Below are 11,981 nucleotides of genomic sequence, written 5' to 3' on the forward strand. Positions count from 1 at the left end.
CCTTGAGGGGGTGCCCAGTTTGACATGCATACGCTACTGACCCCCATTTAATGCCATTTATATCTGGGGCACCCCCCCAAAACAAAACAAAAAACTTTTATTTTTATTTTTTTCAGGGGCCAAAAGGGGGCGCTCCGCGGGCCGCCTATTGGGGAACCCTGTTGTAACCTGTTGGCTTGTGAATTTGACGGTTGCCGTAACTAAAATGATGCATGTCTGTGTTTTCCAGTAGAACTGGAATTCAATGGGCTCGGATCGGAGCTGAGACCTTTCCCAATTTGGAGTCACTAGACCTGTACGTGCCCGTCGGCCACCGGCCTACTTGAGAACGATGCAACTTGGGAACCTAATAATACCCGTTGTCAACTTGTCATAGCACCCGTTTTAACTATCTGTCTGTGTCCCTTTTGTGCCCATACTGTGTATGGAGATCTCTATATCTGTCTGTCTGCCTGTGTCTGAAGAGTGCAAACTGACTGTGAAAAGTGGAGTGGCTAAGTAATCAATTGGCAGGTGTGGGGTTGCCATGGCAATCAATTGGCTGAGGGAGAGGCTGGAAATTGCACATGGTGAGGGGATTTAGGCTGATTAGGCCCACTGGCAGAGCCTGACCAGAGCCTTTTGTGGTGGTTCTGGAGAACCGTGGGTCCGACCGACTCGATACCGGGCACTGCACTCCCTGTGGGGGTGTGGAACGTGTGTGTCGAATTTGAAGTCGGTGGGGCGAACGGTTCTCGAGTTACGTGCATTACAACCGTACACACACGCACGCACGCACACACACACGCATGATAAAATGTCTATAGAGGACACCCTCTAGGGTCCATACCAACCTGCCCCTCAGTATAGAGGACACCCTCTAGGGTCCATACCAACCTGCCCCTCAGTATAGAGGACACCCTCTAGGGTCCATACCAACCTGCCCCTCAGTATAGAGGACACCCTCTAGGGTCCATACCAACCTGCCCCTCAGTATAGAGGACACCCTCTAGGGTCCATACCAACCTGCCCCTCAGTATAGAGGACACCCTCTAGGGTCCCTACCAACCTGCCCCTCAGTATAGAGGACACCCTCTAGGGTCCATACCAACCTGCCCCTCAGTATAGAGGACACCCTCTAGGGTCCATAACCTGCCCCTCAGTATAGAGGACACCCTCTAGGGTCCACAACCTGCCCCTCAGTATAGAGGACACCCTCTAGGGTCCATACCAACCTGCCCCTCAGTATAGAGGACACCCTCTAGGGTCCATACCAACCTGCCCCTCAGTATAGAGGACACCCTCTAGGGTCCATACCAACCTGTCCCTCAGTATAGAGGACACCCTCTAGGGTCCATACCAACCTGCCCCTCAGTATAGAGGACACCCTCTAGGGTCCATACCAACCTGTCCCTCAGTATAGAGGACACCCTCTAGGGTCCATAACCTGCCCCTCAGTATAGAGGACACCCTCTAGGGTCCACAACCTGCCCCTCAGTATAGAGGACACCCTCTAGGGTCCATACCAACCTGCCCCTCAGTATAGAGGACACCCTCTAGGGTCCATACCAACCTGTCCCTCAGTATAGAGGACACCCTCTAGGGTCCATAACCTGCCCCTCAGTATAGAGGACACCCTCTAGGGTCCACAACCTGCCCCTCAGTATAGAGGACACCCTCTAGGGTCCACAACCTGCCCCTCAGTATAGAGGACACCCTCTAGGGTCCATAACCTGCCCCTCAGTATAGAGGACACCCTCTAGGGTCCATACCAACCTGCCCCTCAGTATAGAGGACACCCTCTAGGGTCCATACCAACCTGCCCCTCAGTATAGAGGACACCCTCTAGGGTCCATACCAACCTGCCCCTCAGTATAGAGGACACCCTCTAGGGTCCACAACCTGCCCCTCAGTATAGAGGACACCCTCTAGGGTCCATAACCTGCCACCAATCCAGTGGTTTTCACTCTGCATGATAAAACCTTTGAGTTGCCACCGTCCAATCAGAAGTCACGATTTAGGGAGTGAGACAAACAGAGGGGTGGGGGGAGGGGGAGGGAGGGGTGGGGGGAGGGACGGACGACAGAGAGAGATATGGATGTAGGTGAGTGGGGGGAGGGGGGGAGACAGACAGACAGACAGACAGACAGACAGACAGACAGACAGACGGGGGGGGGGGGGGGGGGGGGGGGGGCTTGAATCACATCCTGGATTACATCATCGGGGAGGCAGGAAGGATATATTTCGTCACTGTCAGGAGGAAACTTTGTATGTCCAAATAAAATTTATTACTTTTCAGAAAACGGATAAAAGCAACATTGTTCCAATAGATCCTATATAGTTACTATACTAACATACTATAGTTGTTGTCGACTACAGTGCAAGAGATCTCGTTATTATGTCGTAATATTTAGTTGAAATATGGAGATACAAGGTTTATGACTATGACACAGGGGTGTGCGCGTGCGTGCGTGCGTGCGTGCGTGCGTGCGTGCGTGCGTGCGTGCGTGCGTGCGTGCCTGCGTGCGTGCGTGCGTGCGTGCGTGCGTGGGCTGGCCAGAGAGGGAAAGATCCCAATCTGGATTAGAGCTGCGTTCAGGGATTATAACCGAGGCACCGAGGCATCTGGGATGTGACACAGCTGCCACCCCCCCCCTCCCCTCCCCCCTCACTCTATATACTCATTTAATCTCAAACACTCACTATTTATAGGTTTTATAGGTTTGCATGTCATGCACGCACGTACACACACACACACGTATCACTATAGTATAGTACTTGTGAAGACATCAACACCACACACGCACACGTATCACTATAGTATAGTACTTGTGAAGACATCAACACCAGCACCTAAACATAACCTCCCAATGTCTGACGCTGAGCTGACATTTATTTTACTAATTGTAAGGCCAACGCTAAAGGTCCCTCTGGCTGCGTTTTGGGGATTTCAGGGGTTTTCTGAAAAACGCGTCCAGTGTGCAACCACACTAACCACACTGGACATAATGGTCATTTTAAACCATAAGAACTTTACAGTTTGAGGGGCAGGGACATCGCCCCCTGCAGTATACGTGGAATATACCGTTTCTCAAATTATGCTCTAGATTTCTGGGGATATTCGATGTGTAGCCTAGTATAATACAAGTGCACGCACTCACTCACTCACACTCACTCACACACACACACACACACACACACACACACACACACACACACACACACACACACACACACACACACACACACACACACACACACACACACACACACACACACACACACACACACACACACACACACACACACACACACACACACACACACACACACACACACACACACACACACACACACACACACACACACACACACACACACACACACACACACACACACACACACACACACACACACACACACACACACACACACACACACACACACACACACACACACACACACACACACACACACACACACACACACATCATCCAGTCAGTCAGCCAGTCAGTCAGAGGTGATGGGATTACTGTTTTTCTGACGTTATGATATAAATCATTGTTTCTGACACACAGTCACGCACACAACAACAACAACAACAACACAAAACAACAACACAAAACAACAACAACACAAAACAACAACAACAACACAAAACAACAACAACAACACAAAACAACAACACAAAACAACAACAACAACACAAAACAACAACAACAACAACAACAACAACGCTGAAACCCTCGTTTCCTCTGATAATGAGCAGCGATAACGCAGCCTGTGACATCAGTGTTGTTTTTGGCAGTACATTTTGATTTTAGTTTTAGTCGTCGTCTCTACAGTAGTTTATTTAGTTTTAGTCGTAGTCTCTACAGTAGTTTATTCGTTTTAGTCGTAGTCTCTACAGTAGTTTATTTAGTTTTAGTCGTAGTCTCTACAGTAGTTTATTCGTTTTAGTCGTAGTCTCTACAGTAGTTTATTAGTTTTAGTCGTAGTCTCTACAGTAGTTTATTAGTTTTAGTCGTAGTCTCTACAGTAGTTTATTTAGTTTTAGTCGTAGTCTCTACAGTAGTTTATTAGTTTTAGTCGTAGTCTCTACAGTAGTTTATTTAGTTTTAGTCGTAGTCTCTACAGTAGTTTATTCGTTTTAGTCGTAGTCTCTACAGTAGTTTATTTAGTTTTAGTCGTAGTCTCTACAGTAGTTTATTCGTTTTAGTCGTAGTCTCTACAGTAGTTTATTCGTTTTAGTCGTAGTCTCTACAGTAGTTTATTCGTTTTAGTCGTAGTCTCTACAGTAGTTTATTTAGTTTTAGTCGTAGTCTCTACAGTAGTTTATTAGTTTTAGTCGTAGTCTCTACAGTAGTTTATTTAGTTTTAGTCGTAGTCTCTACAGTAGTTTATTCGTTTTAGTCGTAGTCTCTACAGTAGTTTATTCGTTTTAGTCGTAGTCTCTACAGTAGTTTATTAGTTTTAGTCGTAGTCTCTACAGTAGTTTATTTAGTTTTAGTCGTAGTCTCTACAGTAGTTTATTCGTTTTAGTCGTAGTCTCTACAGTAGTTTATTCGTTTTAGTCGTAGTCTCTACAGTAGTTTATTAGTTTTAGTCGTAGTCTCTACAGTAGTTTAGTTTTAGTCGTAGTCTCTACAGTAGATTTATTAGTTTTAGTCGTCGTCTCTACAGTAGATTTATTAGTTTTAGTCGTCGTCTCTACAGTAGATTATTAGTTTTAGTCGTCGTCTCTACAGTAGTTTATTAGTTTTAGTCGTCGTCTCTACAGTAGATTTATTAGTTTTAGTCGTAGTCTCTACAGTAGTTTATTAGTTTTAGTCGTAGTCTCTACAGTAGTTTATTAGTTTTAGTCGTCGTCTCTACAGTAGTTTATTAGTTTTAGTCGTAGTCTCTACAGTAGTTTATTAGTTTTAGTCGTAGTCTACAGTAGTTTAGTCGTAGTCTCTACAGTAGTTTATTCGTTTTAGTCGTAGTCTCTACAGTAGTTTATTCGTTTTAGTCGTAGTCTCTACAGTAGTTTATTCGTTTTAGTCGTAGTCTCTACAGTAGTTTATTTAGTTTTAGTCGTAGTCTCTACAGTAGTTTATTAGTTTTAGTCGTAGTCTCTACAGTAGTTTATTTAGTTTTAGTCGTAGTCTCTACAGTAGTTTATTCGTTTTAGTCGTAGTCTCTACAGTAGTTTATTCGTTTTAGTCGTAGTCTCTACAGTAGTTTATTCGTTTTAGTCGTAGTCTCTACAGTAGTTTATTCGTTTTAGTCGTAGAGTCTCTACAGTAGTTTATTAGTTTTAGTCGTCGTCTCTACAGTAGTTTATTTAGTTTTAGTCGTAGAGTCTCTACAGTAGTTTATTAGTTTTAGTCGTAGTCTCTACAGTAGTTTATTAGTTTTAGTCGTAGTCTCTACAGTAGTTTATTCGTTTTAGTCGTAGTCTCTACAGTAGTTTATTTAGTTTTAGTCGTAGTCTCTACAGTAGTTTATTAGTTTTAGTCGTCGTCTCTACAGTAGTTTATTAGTTTTAGTCGTAGTCTCTACAGTAGTTTATTAGTTTTAGTCATAGTCTCTACAGTAGTTTATTAGTTTTAGTCGTAGTCTCTACAGTAGTTTATTAGTTTTAGTCGTCGTCTCTACAGTAGTTTATTAGTTTTAGTCGTAGTCTCTACAGTAGTTTATTAGTTTTAGTCGTAGTCTCTACAGTAGTTTATTAGTTTTAGTCGTAGTCTCTACAGTAGTTTATTCGTTTTAGTCGTAGTCTCTACAGTAGTTTATTAGTTTTAGTCGTAGTCTCTACAGTAGTTTATTAGTTTTAGTCGTCGTCTCTACAGTAGTGTATTAGTTTTAGTCGTCGTCTCTACAGTAGTTTATTAGTTTTAGTCGTAGTCTCTACAGTAGATTATTAGTTTTAGTCGTCGTCTCTACAGTAGTTTATTAGTTTTAGTCGTAGTCTCTACAGTAGTTTATTAGTTTTAGTCGTAGTCTCTACACTAGATTATTAGTTTTAGTCGTCGTCTCTACAGTAGTTTATTAGTTTTAGTCGTAGTCTCTACACTAGATTATTAGTTTTAGTCGTCGTCTCTACAGTAGTTTATTAGTTTTAGTCGTAGTCTCTACAGTAGATTATTAGTTTTAGTCGTAGTCTCTACAGTAGTTTATTAGTTTTAGTCGTAGTCTCTACAGTAGTTTATTAGTTTTAGTCGTGGTCTCTACAGTAGTTTATTTAGTTTTAGTCGTAGTCTCTACAGTAGTTTATTAGTTTTAGTCGTAGTCTCTACAGTAGTTTATTAGTTTTAGTCGTCGTCTCTACAGTAGTGTATTAGTTTTAGTCGTCGTCTCTACAGTAGTTTATTAGTTTTAGTCGTCGTCTCTACAGTAGTTTATTAGTTTTAGTCGTAGTCTCTACAGTAGTTTATTAGTTTTAGTCGTAGTCTCTACAGTAGTTTATTAGTTTTAGTCGTAGTCTCTACAGTAGATTATTTGTTTTAGTCGTAGTCTCTACAGTAGATTATTAGTTTTAGTCGTCGTCTCTACAGTAGATTATTAGTTTTAGTCGTAGTCTCTACAGTAGTTTATTTGTTTTAGTCGTAGTCTCTACAGTAGATTTTTTGTTTTAGTCGTAGTCTCTACAGTAGTTTATTAGTTTTAGTCGTAGTCTCTACAGTAGTTTATTAGTTTTAGTCGTCGTCTCTACAGTAGTTTATTAGTTTTAGTCGTAGTCTCTACAGTAGTTTATTTGTTTTAGTCGTAGTCTCTACAGTAGTTTATTAGTTTTAGTCGTAGTCTCTACAGTAGTTTATTAGTTTTAGTCGTAGTCTCTACAGTAGTTTATTAGTTTTAGTCGTAGTCTCTACAGTAGTTTATTAGTTTTAGTCGTAGTCTCTACAGTAGTTTATTAGTTTTAGTCGTAGTCTCTACAGTAGTTTATTAGTTTTAGTCGTAGTCTCTACAGTAGATTTATTAGTTTTAGTCGTAGTCTCTACAGTAGTTTATTAGTTTTAGTCGTAGTCTCTACAGTAGTTTAGTTTTAGTCGTAGTCTCTACAGTAGATTTATTAGTTTTAGTCGTCGTCTCTACAGTAGATTTATTAGTTTTAGTCGTCGTCTCTACAGTAGATTATTAGTTTTAGTCGTCGTCTCTACAGTAGTTTATTAGTTTTAGTCGTCGTCTCTACAGTAGATTTATTAGTTTTAGTCGTAGTCTCTACAGTAGTTTATTAGTTTTAGTCGTAGTCTCTACAGTAGTTTATTAGTTTTAGTCGTCGTCTCTACAGTAGTTTATTAGTTTTAGTCGTAGTCTCTACAGTAGTTTATTAGTTTTAGTCGTAGTCTACAGTAGTTTAGTTTTAGTCGTAGTCTCTACAGTAGTTTATTAGTTTTAGTCGTAGTCTCTACAGTAGTTTATTAGTTTTAGTCGTAGTCTCTACAGTAGTTTAGTTTTAGTCGTAGTCTCTACAGTAGTTTATTAGTTTTAGTCGTAGTCTCTACAGTAGTTTATTAGTTTTAGTCGTAGTCTCTACAGTAGTTTATTAGTTTTAGTCGTAGTCTCTACAGTAGTTTATTAGTTTTAGTCGTAGTCTCTACAGTAGTTTATTCGTTTTAGTCGTAGTCTCTACAGTAGTTTATTCGTTTTAGTCGTAGTCTCTACAGTAGTTTATTTAGTTTTAGTCGTAGTCTCTACAGTAGTTTATTAGTTTTAGTCGTCGTCTCTACAGTAGTTTATTAGTTTTAGTCGTCGTCTCTACAGTAGTTTATTAGTTTTAGTCGTAGTCTCTACAGTAGTTTATTAGTTTTAGTCGCATTTTAGTCACCTGGAATGTTTTAGTGTTAGTCTAGTTTCAGTCGACTAAATATCATAAGATTTTACTCGACTAAATCTACAGTTGATTTAGTCGACTAAAATGTATTTTGGCGGGCCTTGATGCCGTCGTAATGACTGATTTTACACTTGCTGAGAATAGCCGATCTACAAGCTCACAGCGCGACGCGTTCTGTGCTATTTTCAGCATGCAACCAAGTGTAAAATGACTTATACTGGATCTCTTGTCCACTAGTCCCTTCCTAGTGGATCTCTTGTCCACTAGTCCCTTCCTAACATTTTAGTATAGTTTTGATTTGTTGACGAAATCGTCAGTATATTTAGTCTTAGTTTTAGTCATCATAGCTTAGTTTTCATTTAGTTTCCGTTTAGTTTTCGTCAGTGGAAAAAGGTAGTTGACGAACATTTTTCGTCTTGGTTTTAGTCGATGAAATCAACACTGTATGACATGCAGTAGGATGTGAAATGTACGTCCGATGTTGCTTAGAAAATATTGAACCAAATGGAAAGTAGTAAAAAATGACATTTGGACAAAAATAGGGATGTCCCGATTTTGCTCCCGATCCGATCATTTGATTTTGAGTATCTGCCGATAACGATTTTTCCAGATTTATATTTTTGTAGAACACTTATAGAATCACAATAGTACAATATCCAAAATCACAGACAATATCCATTATTCAGTCCAATATCACGATATGGATATAATATTGATACTAAGGGATGTCCCGCTCAGGTGTTTTTGCTCACTAGACAAAACCTCTGAACTCCATTGGACCGTCAAACTGTCTGCTATAAAGCAGCTAACTCCACCACCTCTCCCCCTCTCAAACTGTCTGCTAAAGCAGCTAACTCCACCACCTCTCCCCCTCTCAAACTATCTGCTATAAAGCAGCTAACTCCACCACCTCTCCCCCTCTCAAACTATCTGCTATAAAGCAGCTAACTCCACCACCTCTCCCCCTCTCAAACTATCTGCTATAAAGCAGCTAACTCCACCACCTCTCCCCCTCTCAAACTATCTGCTATAAAGCAGCTAACTCCACCACCTCTCCCCCTCTCATGCAAGTAATTGACAATTATATAAAGTCACAACACCAACTTTGATGAGGCTGTATTGCTCAAAATAAAAGGTTTTCTTCATTTCGTGAAAAAAAAAATCTAATTTCCTGAAAAAGTTAGGTGGTTTCTTTCTTCCTGGCAGCAGATATATAGACCTACTGTTTAGAGACTCTAAACCGTATAAACCAATAATCTATCATCATCACTCTAAACTTTAGAGTTTTTTGATTGAAATATTTATTAACAGTTTGCAGAATTACAGTACATTTCTCAAGCACAAACTCAATACAAAGACTGTTAACTGTGAGTGGACGACCCAATAATAATAATAATACACTTGTTTACAAGAGGGTCCACCTGATCATGATAGATTCTTGGTTTGATTTTATTTTATTTACCTAGATTACGGGGGCACTACCTTTTTCCATCTACAAGTTCACAACGCATCGTGCTGCGACGCGATCGGCTATTTTCAGCAAGTATAAAATCAGCCATTACGACGGCATCAAGGCCGTAAATACATTTTAAATACAAATACATCAACTGTAGATTTAGTCGACTAAAGTCTTATGATATTTAGTCAACTAAAACTAGACACTAACACTAAAACATCCCAGGTGACTAAATTAAAACGTTTCAAGAGACTAAGGCCCCTTTCAGACGACGATGGTCTCCAGATAAAACGGCAAAGTCCCGTTGCGTTCTCAGTTTTTATTGACCCTTTACACGAGAACGCACACTTTATGAAAACGCTATAATATCGCTAGGTGGCGGTAACGGGCTGCCAAATAGACCAGTCACCCACGTTCTGTACAAGAAGAAGAGCCAGCTCCCCCTTCGCAACAGTTTCATTGTTCCCCGTGTCAATCACACTACAACACACACTACAAGTACACGCTTCAACCCCCACTTTTCAATGACTTACATAGCTTGCTGTGTTAGGTGTTAGACTACGAGACCATTGTACCCATTGGCTGTGAGTTCAAGGCTCACAGCGGACAGATTTTTGCGGTCACTTTATTTTCTCACATATTAAAAACGCTACCAGATTAAAGTTAGGAATAAATAATACTGAGGTAAATGTTAATTAATAGGTTAATAGGGGAGGGTGATTCCTTTTTGTTTAATCACCTGGGGAGTAGGGAGGGTGATGGTACTAGGTGACAGACAGCCCAGAGCATGCAGGCAGAGCGCGCCACGGGATGGTTATATATTTTATAATACATTAGGCTACATAAACGCTGCTGCCGAGGCTGCCACCTATCACAATTAAGGCATTTTATTTACATCATGGTTTTACATTCACCATCGCTGATGAGCAGCGCTTTGTAGGCGAGGAGGGAGGCTTGTTCAGGAACTCCATTATATCATAATTATGCATCAATGTAATAATATATGCGCTGCGAGCCAACGTGAGCCATGATGTCATACGTTTTGCGGATTCACCGTTTTGCCTGTTTACACGGAGAAGGGATAAAACGGCGTTCTCAAAGATTTCCACTCTGGGAGGTGGTTTCACTTTGATGCGTTTTCACCTCCTGAGAACACCCTTCTCGTCTAAAAGGACCCCAGCAAACGATACTTTATTTTGCCGTTTCTTATGAACACCATCCTCGTCTAAAAGCCACCTAAAACTATATCTCCGTCCTGAACACCACATCTCTATAGACTCTATATAGTGTTTGAGGTTATATTCCTGCTAACCTTAGGATGCCGTTATCATACGTGTGGATGTATAGTCTCACTTAAACGGACCTCTGTGGATGTGTGTGTGTGTGTGTGTGTGTGTGTGTGTGTGTGTGTGTGTGTGTGTGTGTGTGTGTGTGTGTGTGTCTCTCTTAAACTGACCTCTCTGGATGTGTCTCTTTCAGATGATGATCATCATGACCATCATAGGAATTATATGTTTCGGAGTCATATTCTGTGAGTACAAACAGTTCCTGGATGATTGTACATGAATCATATCATTATACAGTTCCTGGATGAGTGTACATCATATAATTATACAGTATGGTAAAATATTATATTTTTAAAACGTAAAAAAATGTACAAGCTCACGAGTACCACAGACGAAAAACAGTCTAAGTCCAAATGTCATTCTGACCCCTCCATGAAAAGGCCTCATTGTCCTGACCCCTGACCCCTCCATGAAAAGGCCTCATTGTCCTGACCCCTTATCTATCATTTATACATTATGGATACATAGTGTGGACTTACAGTAGACTGTTTTTCGTCTGTGGCATTCATTATTGGTCTCTCCATCTCTCTCGTATTTTGACAACACTTCTCCTCTCTCTCTCTCTCTCTCTCTCTCCTCAGTGTATTTCTTCTACTGAGCTGGTCTTCATGGCCCCCCCGACATGGAACACTGCTCCTCCACCAAGACAAACAGCTACCAAATCCACCCTCTCCGCTCTTCCTCTCTCCCCCCCAACCCCATCTCAGAGAGATACGAACCCACATAAACTATGCCTAAACCTAACCTTAACCCACATAAACTATGCCTAAACCTAACCTCAACCCCACATAAAGTAAGCCTAAACCTAACCTCAACCTCACAGAAACTATGCCTAAACCTAACCTCACATAAACTATGCCTAAACCTAACCTTAACCCACATAAACTATGCCTAAACCTAACCTCAACCCCACATAAAGTAAGCCTAAACCTAACCTCAACCTCACAGAAAATCTGGCTTTGAAATACCTTCCTCGATTTGCTTCGACATGAAGAAACATTTTCCATTGATCAAGGTTTGTTTGATAGATCAATTTGACAGGAGCATAATTTGTCTGCGAACAAATGTCTGCATCATGGAATGTTATGTTAGTGAGTAGACACAGTGGGGGAGGGCGGGGGGGGGGCAGCCAAATAAATGTAATCTATAAACAAATGTCATGTCCAAAACTGTTACCTTTCAGCATTTTAATTCATAAAAAGTAAGGCTTTTGCACAACTACAGGTGCAGGAGGACAAAAAAAAGAAAAAAACAACCTCTTCAAATGCAGTTAAAAGGTTTAAAGGTATATTCAGTGATTTTACTTAATTCAAATATCACTTATTTTTTCTTTTTTTCTGGATAAACCTCCCTACTATAGAGTGTGCTGACCATATAAGGA

At 40.9% G+C, this 11,981-nt stretch overlaps 1 protein-coding gene across 2 annotated transcripts in view; it reads left to right on the plus strand.

The window, feature by feature from the left end:
* LOC306938320 (vesicle-associated membrane protein 2-like) overlaps positions 1-11,650 on the plus strand; it is a 20,030-nt gene extending 8,380 nt beyond the window's left edge. For both annotated transcript variants that reach the window (XM_079522440.1, XM_079522439.1), the window contains exons 4-5: positions 10,734-10,785; positions 11,182-11,650. In XM_079522440.1, coding sequence (XP_079378566.1) covers positions 10,734-10,785; positions 11,182-11,198 — 69 coding nt within the window. In that variant the 3' untranslated portion in view covers positions 11,199-11,650. The remainder of the gene's footprint in view (positions 1-10,733; positions 10,786-11,181) is intronic.
* The last annotated feature ends 331 nt before the right edge of the window (positions 11,651-11,981 follow it).

Source organism: Electrona antarctica (genome assembly GCF_951216825.1).
Source record: "Electrona antarctica genome assembly, chromosome: 15".
Classification (NCBI taxonomy): domain Eukaryota; kingdom Metazoa; phylum Chordata; class Actinopteri; order Myctophiformes; family Myctophidae; genus Electrona; species Electrona antarctica.